Source organism: Leptinotarsa decemlineata, unplaced genomic scaffold (genome assembly GCF_025532065.1).
Source record: "Leptinotarsa decemlineata unplaced genomic scaffold, Ldec_3_MD MMD2_tig00000035_RagTag_RagTag, whole genome shotgun sequence".
Classification (NCBI taxonomy): domain Eukaryota; kingdom Metazoa; phylum Arthropoda; class Insecta; order Coleoptera; family Chrysomelidae; genus Leptinotarsa; species Leptinotarsa decemlineata.
This window is the reverse complement of record NW_027412540.1, coordinates 9831867-9854214: the sequence shown is the minus strand read 5'-3', so window position 1 is coordinate 9854214 and position 22348 is coordinate 9831867. Positions and strand designations below refer to the sequence as shown.

Here is a 22348-nt window from a genome sequence, read left to right as displayed (position 1 = left end):
ATGGACTGACCATTGAAGAGAGAATATCGACTCCAATAACTCAAAAAAAGATGACGAGATGTACGTTTTGGCATTTACGTCTCTCATGCACTAAACGTCAGATGTTTTACGTGTTGCATATTATTAGACGAAAATTTTGGAATTTGGTTTGTCACTTGCTGCGACGCAGTGGCCAAGATGTGTGATAGGTAGGTGAAATTAATGTGAAAGTGACGTCACGCCCAAATAATATTTAATACGTTCCTCTTGGCGTTTTATAAAAAATTAGTATAATGCAATTATTGAAATTATCAAACAAATTAAGTTTGAATGTAATCGAAATGTAGGCCTCGTATTATTGATTATAGAATGTGATTCATCGTTATTCAGATGAAGAATTCAAAAGTCATTTTAGGTGCATGATTTTCTATCACATCTTACAATGTAGATTTTGAAAATGTCATGTCAAATTGCACACCTGTTTTCGCAAGAGCACCATCGGTGATTTGTCTTGTCGCTATCTTTAAGTTTTACTTTCATAAACTACACCTACCGAATTGATCTTCATAAACTTTATTTTCAAAAATATATCGTGACATGTTTCGCCATCACAGTAACTTTTTCATAGTAGAAACTTATGGAACTGTTATAGCTATATCAAACAAAAAATTCAAGCTTTGAATTCAAATGTGGGTCAAGACCCACATCTTCAGATGGGTCGCTGTGAGCTAGCCGAGAGCGAAAGTAAAAATGAATGTCATTAGTGACGTTTTCGCCGCGACAACAACCGCTGTCGTTATGTGGAACGGAGCATTTCGATCGTTTTGAGCGCTTAGTGGAACGCACGGGTTATCATACCATGACACATCACAGAACAAAAGGGTCACTTGAGGAGCAGTACCTTTTAGCCAATTTTAGAGATCTCCGCCAGTTCGAATGGATGGAGAGATGGATGGGCGGATAGACGGATGATGTGATGGATAAATAGATGGTATAATAATACACATAATGTTATAATAATACCAATACACAATAATACTATGGAGACAGTATTGAATAAAAATAAGAGCCTTAAAACACCAATAAGAAATGTTTCAAGAAAACAAATGTAAAATGAGAATCGAAACTTCACATGTTTTTTACCACTTTTTATTTGTAATAATTTCATTCTATAAGGACATTTTCTAATGAATATTGTATTCCTTCGTCAGTCACTCACTCAGACGTCATTTCTGACGGAGTGAACCGTCTGAGTATCCCGAATAGACAAAATTATTTCCAACTCTATCTGCAGGTGATTCAGTAGGATGTACCATTGCGCCACCTGCAGACAAATTCCAGAAACAACTCCACAAACATATACTCCGAGGTGGGAGTCAGAATGATAAATATCTTCCGAAGAGGTGCATATGACAAGCTTATGTTGAGGTGAAAATATCATTATAGACATGACTCTCATTTGAAATGATCCTCCAGGTACTGACGAGGAGCAGGTACTTCAAAACTGATCTACCGGTGGTCGTCCCGACCAAATGAATTTCTGTTTTTCATATATAGGAAGTTACTTTTTCTGTTTTTAAAATCTGCAACAAATTTTCCAAATGGAAGACGTTGCACAGGTGCCTGATGGTTTTACTTTAGCTTTCTGCGTGGAATTAGCTTGGGTAAGTTTTTGTTTTTCAAGTAGGTATCTCTCACACGTACTCACAAAGTCGTAGGTTTACATGAGAGGCAAGAGTACGGTGTTTTCACCTAAACATGTCATATGCACTTCTTCGGAAGATATTTATTTATCATTCCGACTTCCACCCCGAAGTATTTGTTTGTGGAGTTGCTTTCGCACTTTGTCTGCATTTTTTCAGTATCAATAGTTTCGCAAATTATCCTGGCCCGGAGAATTTTTTTCGGTGGATTATTGTGTGGCCTGTTTCATGAATATGTTTGAAGAGAAATGAACTGTATCTGATTTACGAACAGCAAACTCATATTCATAGACTCTGTTGGAGACTCTTCTATTGGTTTGACCGTTCATTAGGCATCGTGTCTTCAGGTGTTCATAGAATAGTGGAAATTCGATTGTTCTCTGTGAATACTATCCTTATATCTTGCCTTTTCAGAATTTGGCTCACTTTGTAATACGCCGTGTAATACCAAAATATGAAATATATCTGTAATATATGATATCCATCACAGTCCGCCAATTTGAACCTACCTTTCTTTTAAGCTCAACTAAATTCTCATTTGATTTAGGGCATGCCTACATTTTCTATGCCGTCTTTTTTCTTTTCTACGTGATGCAAAATGTGAGAAACTTCCGAAGAAATAAAGGAAGCAATTTGATTCAAAATTACCTTTTAACAAAGATATGTAGATCTTGTTTATTTTAGATAAGAGCTGAAAAACAAAGCTCCAAAAGCCCCCAAAGCTCCTTTCAATATCAATAGTTTCGCAGATTATCCCGTACCGGATAATATGCGAGCTAAAAAACAAAGCCCCAAAAGCCCCCAAAACTCCTTTCAAAGCAACTACTTACAAATTTCATTGAATGTCACGAAAAACATTTTATTCGATTCAGTCTGTTCTCCAAGCATTCGTTATGGAATTCAAACAGGAAAACTACACAGCGTAATACATGAAAGATCATTCATTACGATGGGTAGTTTTTTTTGAATATTACTAGAGTTTCATTCCAACATTTTAACACCTCGATACCAAGTGATCATCTTCAAGAGGAATATTGAACTGATTTTGTAGATTTTCGGGTAATGATACATATTTTATCTCCATAAGAAATGTTGAAGATCAGAGATAAGATCAAAAAAGTATTTTTCACGTAATTCAGTGTTCAGATGAGAATAGTTTCTTGCCAGGAATTCAATGTTCAAGCGAAAGTGGGGTTATTTTGAAGGGGTTTCTTTTTCCACTTTGTATTTGAAAGAATCTTCTAGCTGTGTATGATCTATACATCTTTGTTATTAATTTATTCTGAACCTAATTGTTTTTTCTTTTCTTCAGTTTCCCACAATTTTCTTGTATGATAATAGAAAAGAATAAAACCAAAAAGCTTTTCTCTTTCAAGTTTGTCGAAATGTTTCTATCTTGATAACGTTATCTAAGTTTCGAAAGAAAAATAATTTTGAAAGAACTTCTCTTCTTCTCTCAAGTGATGATGAAGTACATTACTGAAAATAAATTGGTCGTGATATATTGTATCTCGCTTGTCGCCATTACAATGTCTTCGGAATTGATATCACGAAATATCGCAGAAATTGCTTGGCCAGTTACGAAAAGTCCCAAAGTATTAATTTTTGAAATATTTTGAGACAATTGGGATAAAATTTTATTGATACATCCGTGTATAAAATTAGTACAGAAGATGACGATATTGAAGATATATTGAGCCAAAAGAAGAATGATATCCTCGATTTTATCAGAAATCAACTGAAGATATATTATTTTATGTTGAAATATGGTTTACTGCTCCAGATGCGATGAAAGCTCCGAACTCGGATTTGCATTAATAAAAAGTCTTATCTACTGTAGAAAAATTCATCCTGAAATCGCAAATGTGGCTCTTGAGAATTGTCCAGGTATTTGTGGTATTTACATGAACATCTTGGTTACTTGCTTGGCTCTGAGGATCGTACAAAAAATGAGTGGCGAAATAGTCATCGAAAAACCAAGTAAACCTTACTCAATGACCTACGAGGAAATAACTTCGTTACCAGAAAAAAGATTCTTACGTCCAGATGTGTTAAACAACACTTCGTGGTAATACTTTTATTTACCAACGCTCAATCAATAGCCGTTCAATCTCTCGCGAAACTGGAAATGACTTTTGCACTGGATGTAAGATGCTCTACACGTTTATTGTGCAGAGTGAAAAGTATACATGCCGGGAGTTTTGCTACCTGCAGAAGCTTTTTATGGTCCTGCTGAGCTTTCATAGTTCTTTTGTTTTGTACCGCAACAATAAATCTGAAGTCGATCTCTAAAAAAAATCGTACAAAAAATTGTATCAGTCAGTAATGTAGTTCCCTCCAAGATCATTAAAAAGAACAATCGTTTTAATGTTGATAGATTTTTATTCTCAAACTCTATTTTTGTTCAATTTCACAGACGTCACCGTTACTTTGTACTAAAAGTAATAAACTGTTACAATTCTGACCAGTGACATTCCCACCATCTTTCAGTTTGAGAACTTCAGTGACAATTAATTTGTGCGTATTCTTCAGCTGTTGGCATAGGCTTTTTTCCGTTTCGAATTTTCGTTGCATTTCATGCAATCTCAGTATAAGTTCTGATCTGCAAATGAAATATGAGAATCAAATATAGCTGAAAATCATTGCGTTGATCGAGTTGAATTATCTTTGTTAATAAGATGATTTTCAATCTACACTATTTTCATAAAAAAATATATATATATATATATATATAATATATATATATATATTATATATATATATATATAAAAATCTAGAAAGGTTAATGCAGTCAAGCTGCTGGAAAATAATTCCATGAAAATCAAAAAATAAATAGATAAGTACTCTTTGATCATTCCCATATTGATTTCAATTTAAGAGCCACCGGTATACAGCTGTTTCAGCCTATTGGGCATCGTCAGTACCGGGCAGGCGGTCCTCGATTGAAGACAAAATGAGAAAAAACCAAGAAAGTACTTGATAAAAATAGCTGCGTAAACGCAAGCGAAACATAAGTGGAACCACCTATTGGTGTGACACCCAAGTCAACTTGCCAAGTTTTTATGTCAGTGTTGGTGGTTTGACCAATCAACCGACAACTGCGGTAGCAGAAATTTGGGAAGCTAACCTGAAATGCCATCGGAAAACGAATCCACATGTTTCTAGATATGATATGAAATCTAGAAAGGTTAATGCAGTCAAGCTGCTGGAAAATAATTCCATGAAAATCAAAAAATAAATAGATAAGTACTCTTTGATCATTCCCATATTGATTTCAATTTAAGAGCCACCGGTATACAGCCTGCCCGGTACTGACGATGCCCAATAGGCTGAAACAGCTGTATACCGGTGGCTCTTAAATTGAAATCAATATGGGAATGATCAAAGAGTACTTATCTATTTATTTTTTGATTTTCATGGAATTATTCCAGCAGCTTGACTGCATTAACCTTTCTAGATTTCATATCATATCTAGAAACATGTGGATTCGTTTTCCGATGGCATTTCAGGTTAGCTTCCCAAATTTCTGCTACCGCAGTTGTCGGTTGATTGGTCAAACCACCAACACTGACATAAAAACTTGGCAAGTTGACTTGGGTGTCACACCAATAGGTGGTTCCACTTATGTTTCGCTTGCGTTTACGCAGCTATTTTTATCAAGTACTTTCTTGGTTTTTTCTCATTTTGTCTTCAATCGAGGACCGCCTGCCCGGTACTGACGATGCCCAATAGGCTGAAACAGCTGTATACCGGTGGCTCTTAAATTGAAATCAATATGGGAATGATCAAAGAGTACTTATCTATTTATTTTTTGATTTTCATGGAATTATTTTCCAGCAGCTTGACTGCATTAACCTTTCTAGATTTCATATCATATCTAGAAACATGTGGATTCGTTTTCCGATGGCATTTCAGGTTAGCTTCCCAAATTTCTGCTACCGCAGTTGTCGGTTGATTGGTCAAACCACCAACACTGACATAAAAACTTGGCAAGTTGACTTGGGTGTCACACCAATAGGTGGTTCCACTTATGTTTCGCTTGCGTTTACGCAGCTATTTTTATCAAGTACTTTCTTGGTTTTTTCTCATTTTGTCTTCAATCGAGGACCGCCTGCCCGTACTGACGATGCCCAATAGGCTGAAACAGCTGTATACCGGTGGCTCTTAAATTGAAATCAATATGGGAATGATCAAAGAGTACTTATCTATTTATTTTTTGATTTTCATGGAATTATTTTCCAGCAGCTTGACTGCATTAACCTTTCTAGATTTCATATCATATCTAGAAACATGTGGATTCGTTTTCCGATGGCATTTCAGGTTAGCTTCCCAAATTTCTGCTACCGCAGTTGTCGGTTGATTGGTCAAACCACCAACACTGACATAAAAACTTGGCAAGTTGACTTGGGTGTCACACCAATAGGTGGTTCCACTTATGTTTCGCTTGCGTTTACGCAGCTATTTTTATCAAGTACTTTCTTGGTTTTTTCTCATTTTGTCTTCAATCGAGGACCGCCTGCCCGTACTGACGATGCCCAATAGGCTGAAACAGCTGTATACCGGTGGCTCTTAAATTGAAATCAATATGGGAATGATCAAAGAGTACTTATCTATTTATTTTTATATATATATATATATATATATATATTGTAACGAATTAAAGAACTAACTGTCTTAAACAAATTTATTTTAACAATACTTCACTATCACAACTAATTTATTTACACCACTCAGTAACTAACGCTTAATTTATCTTCACCGTTTGTTAACCGCTCGATTCGCTTTCTTGGTACAGACTCCTCTTCGGGACGATGAGCGACGTTTTTATATTGTCAACGAACGTTCCGGATCTCTCTGCGGATTTCGGGACTCATCCGCATCCTTCCCGCTCTTTCGCGGTATTCCGTCATGCGTCGGTCAGGGCCGGCTTCAGATTCATTACATTGCCCCCTTCTTAAAGACGTTTCGCCTCGAAGTGTCATCCTTGGCGTGTGTCGATACCTGCAGAACTCTCCATATTTGCACTGCGAAGTTCGATGGAAGTAACACTCCACAGTCTTTATGCTCGGTCGTGGAAGATGGTTACCACACACCAGAATCTGGATGCCGCTGGATCTGAAGATCGTTTCCAACATGCTTCTCACAATTCTCCAGTCCAGCCTGTCGAGCCCAGAGGCTAATTTCGGGATCGCCATCTCCACGAGATTTTGGTCGAGCATCGTCTCCTTCAGTCTAGTAAGACTCCTCCAGACATCTTCATAGGACGGTTTGTCTAGAGAATGCTTTTTGGTCACCAAGTAGAAGATGTTTCTCTGACCCTTCTTCAACTGTAGCACTCCTCCGACTTCTGGATTCTGTCCTCGTAATGTTTGAAGCTGACCGAATTTCTTGTTGAATACCACAGCGATGCCCTTGGACATTTGGAGATCCTCTGCCACGCAGTGCGCTAGGGCGTAATCAACTGGAACCTTGAAAAGGTCTCGTGGCTCTTCTCGAGTTACCCCATGTACGACCTTCTGTCCGTTCGAGTATGAAGACATGAATTGCTGGAACGTCATTTCATCCTCTGGTGGTCTGAGGGCGCGAACTTGGTCGTGATTTCCAGCATAAGGAGCCAGTCTATTAAAATGGACGACCCTAGGCTTTCCTCGAGGTGGCTTATGGATTCGGTAGACGAGGTCATTAATCTTTTTCATGATTTTGTACGGACCTTCCCACGAGTTCCGCAACTTCGGTGATAAACCATGGCGGCGCTTAGGATTGTACAGCCAAACTAGGTCGCCGATTTCGAATCCTCCAGCATTCGCCTTGATGTCATAGGCCTCCTTCATTCTATCGCTGGCACTCCGGATGTTCAGACGGACTCGTTCATGAATGTCGTCCATTCTCTGCCGAAGCTTGCTGACATAGTCTTCCCCCGCAGTGTCTTGTTCTGGAGGCATCCCAAATTTTAGGTCGCAAGGAAGCCGCAGCTCTCGTCCCATTATAATACTGGCAGGGGTTTGGCCGGTTGACTCGTGCACTGCCGAACGATAAGCCAGCAGGAACAGGTGGAGGTATTGGTCCCAGTTTCTTTGATGGTCAGAGACTACTTTGGACAAGTGGCGGTTTATAGTCCTATTCATTCGTTCCACCATTCCATCGGACTGTGGATGTAAGGCTGTGGTTCTGGTCTTTCGAATGTCCAACAGTTTACATATTTCTTGGAACAGGTTGGACTCAAAATTTCTGCCCTGGTCCGAATGCAGCTCCAATGGGACACCGAATCGACATATCCATTCCTTTACCAGGACGTCAGTGACGGTAAAGGCTTCCTGGTTGGGCAGGGCATAGGCTTCTGCCCACTTGCTGAAGTAGTCCATGGCTACCAGGATGTATTTGTTCCCATGGTGGGACTCTGGGAACGGGCCGGCGATATCGATGGCGATTCTCTCGAAACGACTACCCACGTTATACTGGCGCATTGGAGCTTTCGGTCGTATCCTAGGTCCGTTACTGGCAGCGCATACAGCACACTTTCTGCACCAGTCCTTGACGTCGGCTTGACAATTAACCCAGTAAAACCGTTGTCTTACTTTCTGGAGGGTCTTCGTTACTCCCAGATGTCCTCCAGTGACTCCATCATGGATTTCTTTGAGCACCTCCCGTCGTCTGCTCCTGGGTACCACTGTCTGGTGCCTTTCTTCTGCACCGTCTTCAGACTCCAACACCCGCTTCAGAACCCCGTTTTCCAAAGTAAGGGAGTTCCATTGTGCCCAGTAGGACTTGATCACTGGCGAATAACCTGCTACCTCCTGCCACGATGGTCTTCGATTACTTTTCTTCCATCCGATGACTAAACCAAGATCTGGGTCTTTCTCTTGGTCTTCCTTGATCTTATCATCCTCCCAGTTGTCGTCTACAGCTGTAGTTCTACAAATAGCTGCTTCCTTCTCTTCTGCTCGTCGAAAATGTGAGCAGTCATCGGGGCAAGGTCTCCGTGATAGGGCATCTGCGTTTTTATGGCTAGTCCCAGCTCGATGTTCTATTTCGAAGTCAAATTCTTGTAATCTCTCAATCCAGCGCGCTACTTGGCCCTCGGGATTTTTGAACTGCAGAAGCCATTTGAGAGCTGCATGGTCCGTTCTCAACAGAAATCGTCTTCCATACACGTATTTGTAGAAATGCTCTACTCCTTTGACTACGGCCAACAGCTCTCGCCTGGTGACACAGTAATTACGCTCTGGTTTACTGAGCGTTTTGCTGAAGTAGCCAATAACTTTCTCCTGTCCATCCTGGATTTGAGAAAGAACTGCTCCAAGTCCCACGTTGCTGGCGTCCGTATCCAAAATGAACTTTCCGTCAGGTAAGGGGTAGCTCAAAACGGGAGCGTTGATCAAAGCTCTTTTCAGCTTCTTGAATGAGTCTTGGCATTCCTCAGACCACTGGAACTGGATCTGCCCTTCTGTGAGGCGAGTCAATGGTTTGGCGATGTTGGCAAACCCCAGCACATATCGGCGGTAGTAGGTGCATAAACCAAGGAAGCTCCGAAGCTGATGTATGTCTTTTGGAATGGGCCAGTACTTAACTGCTTTGATCTTTTGTTCGTCTACCGCCACTCCTTCCCCAGAGACAACGTGGCCAAGGTAACGGACTTCTTTCTGGAACAGATGGCATTTCTTGGACTCAGTTTTAATCCAGAACTCCTCAGACGCATGAGCACCTCCTCCAGATTTTTCAAATGATCGTTGAACGATTTTCCGACCACGATTATATCGTCGAGATACACTAGACACGTCTTCCATGAGAGACCTTTGAGAACCGTCTCCATCAATCTCTCGAAGGTCGCTGGAGCATTACAAAGTTCGAATGGCATAACCGTGAACTGCCACAATCCTGAGCCGATGGTGAAAGCTGTCTTTTCTCGATCTTCTGGGGCCAATTCAACTTGCCAATATCCACTCTTCAAATCCAAGGTCGAGAAAATTGTGGAGCCGGCTAGCGTGTCTAGGGTGTCGTCGATTCTTGGAAGAGGGTAGCTGTCTTTCTTTGTCACGTGATTTAGTTGGCGATAATCCACGCAGAACCTTGTCGAGCCGTCCTTCTTCTTCACTAACACGACTGGGGAAGACCAGGGCTGTCAGAAGGTTCGATGACTCCTTCTTTTCCCATATCGCTGACTATCTTGTCTGCCTCTTCTCTCTTGGCAAGAGGGAGTCTTCTAGCCGATTGCCGGATTGGTCGGGCATTCCCAGTGTCGATTCTATGCTGAACCACATTCGTTCTGCCGCCTTTTCCTTCTCCAATATCAAAGATTTCCTGGTACCTCTTGACTAACTCCCTCAATTTAGATCGGTGAGTTGATGGTATGTCTTTGGAGGAAATGTCAATTAACTTCTCCAACTCTTTAGGCAAGTTGTTGGCTTGGCTAACTGAACTGCGTACACTCCGTATGACAGAGGAAATGGACGAACAGTGCCCCAGCATTGTTCCCTTCTTCAAGGTCACGGGAAAGTAGTTGACATTCATGACCCTGACCGGCACAACTTTATCAACACGCAACAGGGTCTTCCTCAGTGTAATTTCTCGTCCAATTTTCTCGTCATGTATCTTGGGCTCGAACATTACCACATTCCCGCTGCTCGCACCACCGTTCAAGCGAGCTTCTATTATGGTTTCAGCCCTCTCAGGTACGCACACGTCTTCGGCCAACAGGACTCTAATCATCTCTTCGCCTCTTCCATGAAGCACCAGCTCTTCTCCGCCGACACGTAAGACGCCGTCTTGAAAATTCAGCTCGAACCCTCTGGAATTCATTATGTCCATTCCAATGATCGCATCGTCCTCGATGTCCGCCACCAATGCACGATGTTTCAATTTTGTGCTGCCCAACACCAATTCAATTGGCAGTTCTCCAAGTACATTGGCTGACTCCCCTGTTGCAGTGCGTAACTTCCAGCTTGACGGTTCAATTCTTGCCGGTGTTTTGGCAAAGGTTGGTCCAAGAATGGTTCTCGTCGCACCTGTATCTAGCAGCATGGTGCAAGGCTCGTTGTTGATGAGGCCGTCTACGAAAACACCTTTGTTTTGTCGTTGGAGAACGGCAACATGGGCGTTTTTTACGGGAGCTTGCTGGGTACAGGCCGACGATTGCTCCCTCTCATCGACCCCCTCTAGTTTTCCTGATTTGGGTGTCGATTCTTTGAAAGCTGGACATTTGCTACGCACATGTCCAATTTCATCACAGTTCCAGCATCTTATTTGTTTCCTCTCAGGCAACACTTCTTTCATTACTTTTCTGATGGTGGCCTCAATATCAGCAGGCACTTGTCCATCTTCCTCGATAGCTCGAACTTTGCTCTGGCTCTTGCAGGATTGTTTCGCAGCCTCAAACTCCAGAGCGCTTGCCAGTGCATCCACGAGATGTTTAGGATGAGCTAGCGTCAAGGCCTGTCTTGTTTCTTGGTCGCGAAGTCCATCCAAGAATGCTTGAACTGCTAACCGCTCCATTACATTTTCGGGTGTAGCAGGATACGCCAGACGAACCAACCGAGCTATGTCGGCTTCAAACTCCTGTAGGGATTCTCCTGATTTCTGGCAGCGGTTCTTGAGCTGTGAATGGTAAACGTGCTCTAGGTGGGCCTGTCCATACCGCAGTTCAAGATGCTTTACAAGTTGGTCATAGTCTTCCTGTTCCTGGGCCGTGAGGGTTTGCAGGATATTCGTTGCTTCTATTCGGCAACTTTCAAGTCCACTAGGCGCACTTTCCTTGAACACATTTTATCTCTTACTGTCTATTTTACTCAAAACTGAATATGTCCACTTATTCAATGGAGTCTGAAACACTTATTTATTTTTACAAGTCTATTTTTCGCGAGAAAGGTCTATCAGTTTATATTTCCGTTGTCCGGTACTGTCCGCTTCGCGAAACACAATGAATCACCAGTCTATCTGCGCGAAAGTGCGAAAGTTTTACGGTCAATTTCACCGTAATACAAAAATTGTCCGCCAAGCGCTCACAAATTTATTTTAAAAATCCACTTCTGATCACCAATTGTAACGAATTAAAGAACTAACTGTCTTAAACAAATTTATTTTAACAATACTTCACTATCACAACTAATTTATTTACACCACTCAGTAACTAACGCTTAATTTATCTTCACCGTTTGTTAACCGCTCGATTCGCTTTCTTGGTACAGACTCCTCTTCGGGACGATGAGCGACGTTTTTATATTGTCAACGAACGTTCCGGATCTCTCTGCGGATTTCGGGACTCATCCGCATCCTTCCCGCTCTTTCGCGGTATTCCGTCATGCGTCGGTCAGGGCCGGCTTCAGATTCATTACAATATATATATATATATATATATATATATATATATATATATATATATATATATATATATATATATATATATATATATATATATCGAGAGGTTTGAGATTACGCGTAGAGAGGGTGGAAAAACTACCACGCTGGTTTTCGTAACTATCAGAAAATTTGTATAATAATTGTGTTGATCTTCACAGAATTTCAATGAATGTACGTGTTTACATAAAAACAGGGGAGGTATTCTTCGATGGGACGGTAGCTGGTTGGTGTAGGTGAGTCGTCAAATTTCCAATTTTTCTTCGATGTTTCAGACTATCAAGGTTGCCAGTGATGTTCGCGTCTCCAATCAGGCGGATGCCTCTTTCCTGGAAGGAAACCAGCAGCTTCAGGGTATGCTTAGGGGCGGAGCTCCATACATGAGAACAATACTCCAAAGAAGGTCTAATCTGAGCTTTATAAAGCATCAACAGTTGCTGAGGTGTGTACAGTTTTCTGGCTCGGAACAGAGTTCCAAGCTTTTGAGGTGCAGACTTTGCAATTCCAGTGACATGATTGTACCGAGACATACTGGTATCCATTTCATCCAACAAACTTATCGAAGCAAAATTGTCTGTCCTGACATTATTATATCTGGTTCGGAGACATTTACCTTTTTTGGGAAAACCGATGCCTGGGTTTTCGTGGCATTGAATTGAACCTGGTTACTTCCACTCCAATTCGTAGTTTTTTTTTCAGGCTAGTAACTCAGAAAATTGACTTGCTCTCGAATCTCTACTCTACTAGAATATAACTCCAACATGAACAAATCACCATATTATGTACTTGTGTTGGAAATGGTCTAATCAGATCCACTATTAACATTTTTTTATTTAAATTGAGCGAAATAAATTCATTATATTACTCTGTAGATGAATAAGTAACATGAAATGAAAAATTTGTGAGTTGGATTAAAGTAGATCAATTTGAGTATAATTTTTTGTAACTCTGTGAAAAAACTCTCTTGTAAACTCTGAGGACACATTATATATGATTCCGTCGATAATTTTTTTATATAAAGTCTTTGTCTTAGTTATTGGAAAATTGTAGATAGAGTATGTACTTTTGGAATTCCAATCCTGTGATTTTCTGGTTAACATCAGTGAGGTCTTGTTTGAGACTAAAAATCAAATCTTGATTATCTTCGGATTCTCTTTTCAGTGTATCTATTTGCTCCTGGAAAATTAAAAAAATAGCTATTATTTGAACGAATATATGAGATAATATTGTTGTAAATCATGCCCCAAAGAAAATAACGCCGGCCGCCGCTGGTAGCCATAAATCAATTGTGATGTTGCCAAGACCGCGCCCAGCCCGGCTGACGTTTCGCGGCTGATCGATGTTCGCGCCGTTTCGATGGAATTCTAGCGAATATTCTACCACCTTTGAGGTTCTTCGATTGTCATATATAAACGCTACCTACGAGCATATCGATATAGTCAACCCATATAGTCAAGTTTAGTGGAGAGTGCGATACAGAGCGATCTAACAAGGCGATATACATTCAAATAATAGTTGAAGTTTCAGTTAAAGTGGTTGTAACATTTGGTGTCGGAAGTGGAATAATTGACTGAAAATTTTCTATTTTATGGTGAAAACAAGAAGTGTCGATTACAACGGGATGAACAAACTTGAAAAAATGAAAATCGCAGAATGGAAGAAGATGAACGCAGAAGAGAGGAAGATCGTAAATTATTGGATAAACAGAAATGAGACAGAGAGAACAATCTTAAATTATTTGTAAATATTCAGAAATAACAGAAAAATACAGAGAATTGTTGGTGAATATTCAGAAAAAACAAAAAAAAATCAGATGTACCTTCATTTATTAGAAGATTTGAAATCTTCCCAAATGAGTGAAAGAGAGGTTCAGGAATTTATTCAGGAAGTCTTTTGGAAAGCATTTCAGGACAGAATCACTGGAGCCAAAGAGGATCGCTGTGAAGAAATACAAAGATCGCAGACAATTCGAGTCTGCTGCGAAAAATGATAGGTCGAAAAATGAGGAGAAAGCAACAGCTCTTATACTGGACTACAAGAAAAGGCCTCAGAAATTCTGCAAAATATTTTAGTGAATGGGCAGAAGTACTATGAAGTAGTCGTATAAGCTTTGGTGATCAGGTATGGTAGTGAGCACCTTCCACAAGTCTACCAAGATTTACTGAAGGTGCGAGAACTCAAAGTCCATCCGAGAGTCTGCAGGAGTTTGGGGCTGAGGTCGAAAGGTCGGTAAGACTCGTCTACCCAGAAGCACCTGATAACTCCACCCACTGGATTAGTGTTTATAGTTTCATAGACGGGGCCATGACACGGAGTTGCACCAGTGGCTAAAGATGACACGTCATAAAAATTGAATGGAGCCATCATTTATGAAGCCATCGACAACGAAAAGTTCTAGTGAGGACCATCAACGAGAAGGAAAACAAAGGAACAGATCGACTCATGGTAGGTCTGGAGGAACTCTTAAAAAATAGTTAATGAATGGAACTGCCCCCAAGGCAAGAGGGCGGCCTGAATGCTATAACTGCAGCAGAGAGGGACAGTCGATCACGTCCTGCATCCGACGAAAAAAGAGATTGGCGTTCGAGATCACTCGAACTGGAGCATCAGAATTTGGAAAAACTTAAGAGAAGTACATTGGCTGCTGCATCCCAAGCTCCAGGTATTCCATTTTCATGGTAGGACGCAATAGTAACAGCTTAATTGTCGATGAATTTCTGAATTGTCACCAGTTACCAGGAGAAGAACTTCCCACAAGACGTGACAAGGTAGCGGGCAGAGACTCCTTTATGGACCTTTATGGACATTGCTTGTTATCTACATTGGAAGTGTTGATGGTTTTGTTGAGTGCGGTATATTGATGTTTGAGTAAAAGCTTTTCTGCTGATTATCGAGAAGACATGAACAGCGATATGTTTGAAAAATACTTTGAGCAAATATTTAACTTCATTTCAGCTAACTTTGTGATTGTGATGAGTAATGCAAGTTATCATTCCAGAAAACTTGAAATAATTCTAACTAATGCATAAAACAAAGCGGAATCCATTTGTTGAAAGTATGGTTGAAAAAAGAACCATTGTTTATAGTATGTTCAAATGTACCCTGTTTCACGGAATACGTAGCCGAAAAGATGGCACACAAACGAAATGCTTCCACTTGAGGAAATTATATAACTTTTGATCGTAACATTCGACGAAGATTCATCGGGTTAATCAGATGAAAACACAACATTATTTTTGCTGATACCTAACGTCTCCTCGACCAAGTATACCTATTTATTATTATTTAAATATTTGAAATTGAACTGCTTTATCAAGGATAATTATATATAAATGAAAACAAAGAATATATGATTAAACCGAAAGCTCATAAAATCCTTTGTTTGCGACCCGTTTGCGATATAAAAATAGTGTGGACCTGGTAGCCAAGTCGGTCAGTCGGTAGCCAAGCGGTTCGGCGTGGGTGCTTTGTTCACTCACTCGAATTGACTGCCGTGTTGGTCGGTGGTTCAAGCCCTAGTCTGAACGATCGATCTTCACTTGCTACCGTCCAACCCGTGTTAGGAATCACACGTTAAAAGGTAAGACCTCGTTAATCCTTAGCTCGCACAAGTTTCGACTTCTGAGGGTTGTCGTTCGTAGGGGTGCGACAGCTGGTTAACGGAAAAACAGATTTAAAACAGATTTAAAACAGATTTAAACAGATAATGAAATCACAAACTTTTGTTCGAGTACTTTGTTAGTATTTATAAAACTTTTTTCTATTAGGAAACATAGTAAATAACAAATTAATTCGAAAATTAAAACAAAACCATGTACACAGATTATTGAATAATGAAACTGTGAAACACAGTATCTCTTATTACATTTATTACCATTAATAAGTGCTTCACTATGGTATAATAATATAATGAAATACGTATTGCGGTTTTGTAAGTTTTCTAAATTTCATAACGAATATACCTAATAAATGGTTTTTCAATGCATTTACAATAATTATCGGACTTTAAATGTCAAAAGTTAAGATCTCACCACTACGAGGGTGGAATTGGCAATTCAAAAAGTTTTGTTCTCCTAACTTTCTAATATTTGTTTATTTATCTACCCCAAGTGGAGATGTTTAACACTTGATAGTTTGTACCGAAACCTCTGGCGTAAAATAAATTTATCTAAAACTCTTTCCCAACACCAGAACAAAATTACGGTCTCTCGACGCACGTTTCGCTAATCAAGTTAGCATCCTCAGGAGATCATTATGATGATACATACCAAACCGTTATTTTAATACCTCGACACGTGTTTAGATCACCAAGTGTTCATCTTCAAGAGGAAGATCTTCTTCTTTTGGTAAATAATCTCTTAATTAAAAAAATATAGTGCTCAGACCGGACTCTGTTGAGAGCACCCACCTTTTCTACTCATGTATATCGTATCATCCACTCAAAGTATGTAAATTGAAACTAATGTGGAAACAATCAAACTAGTACCTTTAAAGTTTCTTTTTCTGTGTCCTTCGTGAGATCTGCCCCTCTAATCTGTAAAAAAATTCAACAGTTGAAATTATAATTCGCTTTATTACCAGGAATATTTCTCATTGACGGAAATGTCTTTCTGCAGTATATATTCGTCGGTACCCGCTCATATAATTTTTCAGCTACAAATATCTCAGCCGATAATATCATTGAAAACAGGTAGGTATCATTGAAAACAGGCTCAGGAAAAAATTCTCGTGACAGGTTTTTCATTTATTTTTGTATTTGGAAATGAGTATATGTTTTTTATGAATGTGCATATTTTCCTTCACTTCAGAATAATAACAGAGAATGATGTATTCTGTATGAAGTTAACCTGATTTTTGTTGTTCAAATTGTAATTCATCAATTCATCAACTACTATTATTAGTTCTAACGAAATTTGAACTCATTCCTCACTATGTATTATTATGATTATTATTTCGAGTTTAATTAGCAGTTTCAACAAAGTATATTATGAATTATTATGTATTATGATTACAGGCTCACAAACTTCTTACTTGATTTTCCAAAGACAAACATTTTCTGAGTATTTCATTATGCCTCTTCTGCAATTCCTCCAAGGACTTTTGAATGTTATCCCTTTCTTGTGTTAATGTATTTATTCGATTCTTTTCATCGTTCAATCCATCAAGAAGAATATTGACCTGTTGTTGCAAATCGGACTGAAAAAAAATACTTTGCTATGTTTGCTGATTTCTTGAATATTAGACAATAAAAATTATATCTTAATCTTGAGTATTTCGATATTAGTAAGAAATGGATAACGATTTAAATACTTTTTACTGTTTTCCAAGAAAAATTGACATTGAAGACCACTGAAATTAATTCTTTTTTGCGATACTTTGAAACGAATATACAAATTAAGATAACATTTCAATTATACAGCCTCAACCTCATTTCCCGAATACTTTTCCGAAGAAACAAATCGAATCTTTTGTTATTTCATTAGTGAGAAAATGAAATCATTCACTTCATGTTGAGGTTCATTATTTCTCAATATCATAAAAGTATAAAAACAAACATGAAATAATGACAATTTTATCACACTTTCAAATTGTTTCAATACATATATTTTACAATTCGTTATTTTTTTTCTAGGTGTTTATACGGCTTGTGACCCTCTTCATTATGGTATTATGCATAGTATTCCAAGATGTGATATTGGGTTGAACCGTTCAATTTTAGTTTTTCTTAAAGTATTTAGGTTAGGTTGGGTCCAAAGTGAGTGGGTCTATTCGACCTCTCACTTGACCAAATAAACCCAGCTTCTTAACGAAGCCGATTACTTGGTATGGTGAGTGGTCTTTCAGGTCAGATGGTAAAAGTACGGCTCTGCCGAACTTTAGAAATCTGATTCGGTCCTCAGCGGGGCAGGATGCTGTTTCATCATTTTCCAAACAGAGGCGACACACACTGTCTTCCGACAGTCCGAATCTCTGCATATGATGATTCAAATGACAGTGACCTATAAGAAGGCCTGTTAGGCATCGTAGTTCATCCCCACTGTAGTCCAACAAGTGTTTGTTATCAAGCTTCAAAGGGTGAATAAACGCCTTGGAATGAGCCAATCCTGGAAGATTATGCCAGAAGTCCATAAATCTTCTTGCCATACAGGTGTTCAATCTTTGTTTGGCAAAGCCTAAAGCGATGCCATTGACAGGTTTTAGTCCGATGAAGCTGCTTGTAGCACGCTCCTTTGCCAGGGAGTCAACAGCCTTATTGCCTTCCAGGCCAGTATGGCCAGGAATCCAGACGAGACAATCTGTTGAGTCTTCCTATACAGGAGAGTCGTTTTTGGCAATTTGCTACCAATTTAGACGTTGTTCGGTAGGAGCCAAGAGGATCCTTGCAACACTGCTTGAGTGTCCGAGAATATTTTTATTGATTTGTGTATGAAGTTGAATTCTTCCAATCTCTTTAAGTGACACACTTCAAATAAATGAAATAATTAATGACTTATCGGTTATAATAATATGCTAGAACTCAATGCTCCACACTTCACTCACCTTTTCAGTTTTGAGAATCTCCAGGTTTTGTTGAGCCTCTTCTAGTTTCGCTTCTGCTTCTTGTCTGGCACTTTTCTCGTCAACTACGTCTTTGATGCTTTTGATGAACTTAGCAGATACATCCTTGTGTATCTGAGATAAGGCGGAGTATGCAGAACGTTCGTTCTCTAATTTATGTGTGAGATCGTTCAAATGAAGTTTAAGTTCGTTCAATTCAGCTCTATTTTTTTCTTGTAATGATTCATTTTGGCTACAAATGAGAAATGATTTTCTGGTACATTTTAAATGTTTTATGCGTAATTGAACAACTGTTTTTCCAAGAAACATGTGAAAGAAAATATGTAAATGTGGGCTACTGAAATGAACTTAGGTTATGTTAGGTTAGGTTCAAAGTGAGTGGGTCTATTTGACCCTCTACCGCAACCCGCAAGTGTTTATTGTGGCTCACACCTATTCACACTCGACCAAATAAACCCAGCTTTTTAACGAAGCCGATTAGTTTGTATGGTGAGTGGTCTTTCAGGTCAGATGGTAGGAGTACGGCTCTGCCGAACTCTAGAAATCTGATTCGGTCCCCAGCGAGGCAGAATGCTGTTTCATTATTTTCCAAACAGAGGCGACACACACTGTCTTTCGACAGTCCAAGTTCAATCTTTGTTTTGGTAAGCCTAAAGCGATGCCAATGACAGGTTCTCGTCCTATGAAGCTGCTTGCAGCACCCTCCTTTGCAAGGGAGTCAGCAGCCTCATTGCTTTCCAGGCCAGTATGGCCAGGAATCCAGACTAGAGATAATCTGATAAGTCTTTCTATCGAGGAGAGTCTTTTTTGGCAATTTGCTACCAATTTAGGCGTTGTTCGGTAGGAGCCAAGAGCTTCCAACGCAGCTTGACTTTCCGAGAATATTTTTATTGCCTTGTGTAAATCTTCGCTTGAAATGCAGCCGCATAGGTTCCTAGGCAGGTTGATATCTCTGACCTGGGGCTGAGACTGAAAACACCTGCACCAGAACCGGAAGGTGTTTTTGATTAATCTGTGAACCAATCTGCTCTTAATATTTCCTTCTCCCGGAGGATCCAGTCCTCTCTACTCGGGAACAGTACTTTATAAGGCAGTTAGTAGTTGACAGTTGGAGGCATAAAGTCAGAGGTCATTTCCAGAATGCTGTGAATTCCAGTGTCAACAAACAGTCTGTTGCACTCTACATTAAATTGATTTGTGCAGTTGGCAATGTGCACAAGTCTATATGCAGTCTATCTAGCCTCTCTCTCCAGAAAAATGTGGAGAGGAGGTAGATCTAGAAGGATATCCATGGCCGCTGACGCTAACTACTGCTGACGTAATCACCATCTAGTGGTAATCAACAGACTGTTGCTCTCTGCATTAAATTGATTTGTGCAATTGTATTTTGACAAATATTCGTATGTTGTGTCCATTTCTATAGGGCAGTGATTAGAATTCATAAAAAGGAAAACAATTAGGTACTATGAAGTAGAGCAACTCGTCCAGTAATTAACCATCTGGAAGTAATAATAGGAGTAAGCTCAGTGTTAATGATTCGATCAGAATTATTCAAATATATAAAAAAAGAATCAATTTCTCCTACACAAGAAAAGGCCGTACAACATAATTTTTAATTCTCGTCAGTGGCGTCTGTGCATTATTTCAACTGAATTATTTTAAAGGGAACAGCGATACGCTACATATCAGCTTTTCAAAGCGTGTTAGATAATAGGTATTGTAAATACATGAAGAAGCTATTATAGTTATAGAAATATGTGTTTTATAAACTGTCTACAGAATCTTATTTCGGAGTATTATTATTAAATACATTAATCGTAGATTTTTATCAAGTATCGGCCAATTCTGTCATATAACAACAATTCCATTGTCATTTCCCATATCATATACTGAACCTGAACAAGTATAACAAAAACCGAAGTGGATATTCATGAAAAACGCTACACAGCATCTAGTATACATAAAAAAGTGTATCTCAAGAACGGCTGGACCGATTTTGATGATTTTTGATTTATCGAATTTGACTCCACCCGGAATAGCAGAATAACTATCGAACATTCGAAAAAATAAGAAAACGACTAAATACTAAACAAATTGACGACGTTCTATTTGTTAGGTTATGACAGTTGTCATGGTGCGCACGAAGACAATTGAGATTATGACATTTGTGATTGGTTTTGTCTGAATAATTGTTTTGTCATAATAGAAGCAAAGTAAATTAAAGAAAACAAAAGCCGGACTGGTAGGCCGTGGTTGAATGGAACTTGTGGAACCAAACGTTTTGTCTGCTATTGCGACAGATATCATCCTTGGTATCTCCGTTGAGTGCGAAGATATTCAGTGTTATTTATAATGCCACGAGCGATAAGATCGAATCTTTCGCAACGATGTCGTGATACCTAACGCTAGTTGCACACACACCGATTTTGGACGGCCAGTATAAAATCGGCCGATACTTTATTGGTGGCGGGTGCTTGCACACTCACCGGATTTTTATCGGTCAAACAATCAGTTGCTTTGTTGTCGTGATTAGCACGCACTACCAAAACGAAGTTAATGCGTAGTAACTACAATTTCACCGAGCATTCGAGACTGGAATGGTCAGTAAAAAACCGGTGAGTATGCAAGAGTGTATTTAGTCATGTACGCCACTACTTCCCGGTACTGCCGGCGATACAGTGGCAGTGGAAGGCTGGTCTCCGGTATTTTAACGGCGCCGATCACCGGTACGCTAAATGCACACACACCGATTTTCGACGGCCGATTTTATACCGGTCGTCCAAATTCCAATAGTGAACCACATGTGGGTACGGGACCTGGCACACACGCCGACCGGTGATTGGCGTCGATCACCGGTAAGCCTGTGTGCCAGGTCCCGTTGCCGTAGGTATGTGTGCCAAGTCCCGTTCCCACATGTGGTTCACTATTGGAATTTGGACGACCGGTATAAAATCGGCCGTCCAAAATCGGTGTGTGTAATATGGTGAATTAATCAACTGCAGATGAGTATTAAATATAGTTTTGTGTTGGTTTTGAGTTCGGTATAGTTCGATCATGAACAGTTATTGTTTTTGTTGATTCAGAATAATAACAGTTCTCTTATCGTCTCCAAAGTGTTTTTGTTCATTCATAACTATAACCGACTGGGAATTATTCCAATACGGCATTCATCAGTTCAGAGTGTTTAGACATTGTAGAAGGCACCGGTAATATATTTCGATTCGCATATGCACACTAATAACATCTTTTATTTGTGTTAGATGTGCAGTCTATCAGGTTTACGTTACCTACCTCAGTCTCAATCCTTATTTCATCTACAATTTCAATATTTGTAATCACATTCACAAATGAAACAGCTAAGAAAAATTTATGAGAACACCACAATTAGGAATCCATTAGAGGGAACTGTTACATAACTGTTCTGTAACTGTGACCGCGAGTGAGAAGATCGAATCTTTCAAAATGAAGACGTGATATAGTTAGACTGCCGAATATTGTGAATCGATCCACTGCAGATGAAAAAGAAACCGCAGAAGGAAAGCACTATGGTCAATGTTGCCAGATCTATGTTTTTGTTGCAGATCTCCTGTTTAGGTTCTCGAGCTACTATTATACTCTTTGCAAATTAATTCTACTGATTACTCTAGTACTATAATCTATGAAATATGTTTTTTACGTTTTTCTGTATCCATAAAAAATCTACTGTTGAACATGAAAATAACCTGGCAATACTGGCTGTGTTGATATGAAACAAACAC

At 39.4% G+C, this 22348-nt stretch overlaps 1 protein-coding gene across 1 annotated transcript in view; it reads right to left on the bottom strand.

Annotated features, from left to right (window-relative positions):
- Positions 1-4044: 4044 nt before the first annotated feature.
- The window catches only part of LOC111512747 (uncharacterized), a 125191-nt gene continuing 106887 nt past the window's right edge, over positions 4045-22348 (bottom strand). The window contains exons 8-12 of the mRNA XM_023168897.2: positions 18573-18822; positions 17064-17228; positions 16519-16566; positions 13096-13208; positions 4045-4284 (exon numbers count right to left, since the gene is read on the bottom strand). Of these exons, the coding sequence (XP_023024665.2) occupies positions 4077-4284; positions 13096-13208; positions 16519-16566; positions 17064-17228; positions 18573-18822 (784 nt within the window). The 3' untranslated portion in view covers positions 4045-4076. The remainder of the gene's footprint in view (positions 4285-13095; positions 13209-16518; positions 16567-17063; positions 17229-18572; positions 18823-22348) is intronic.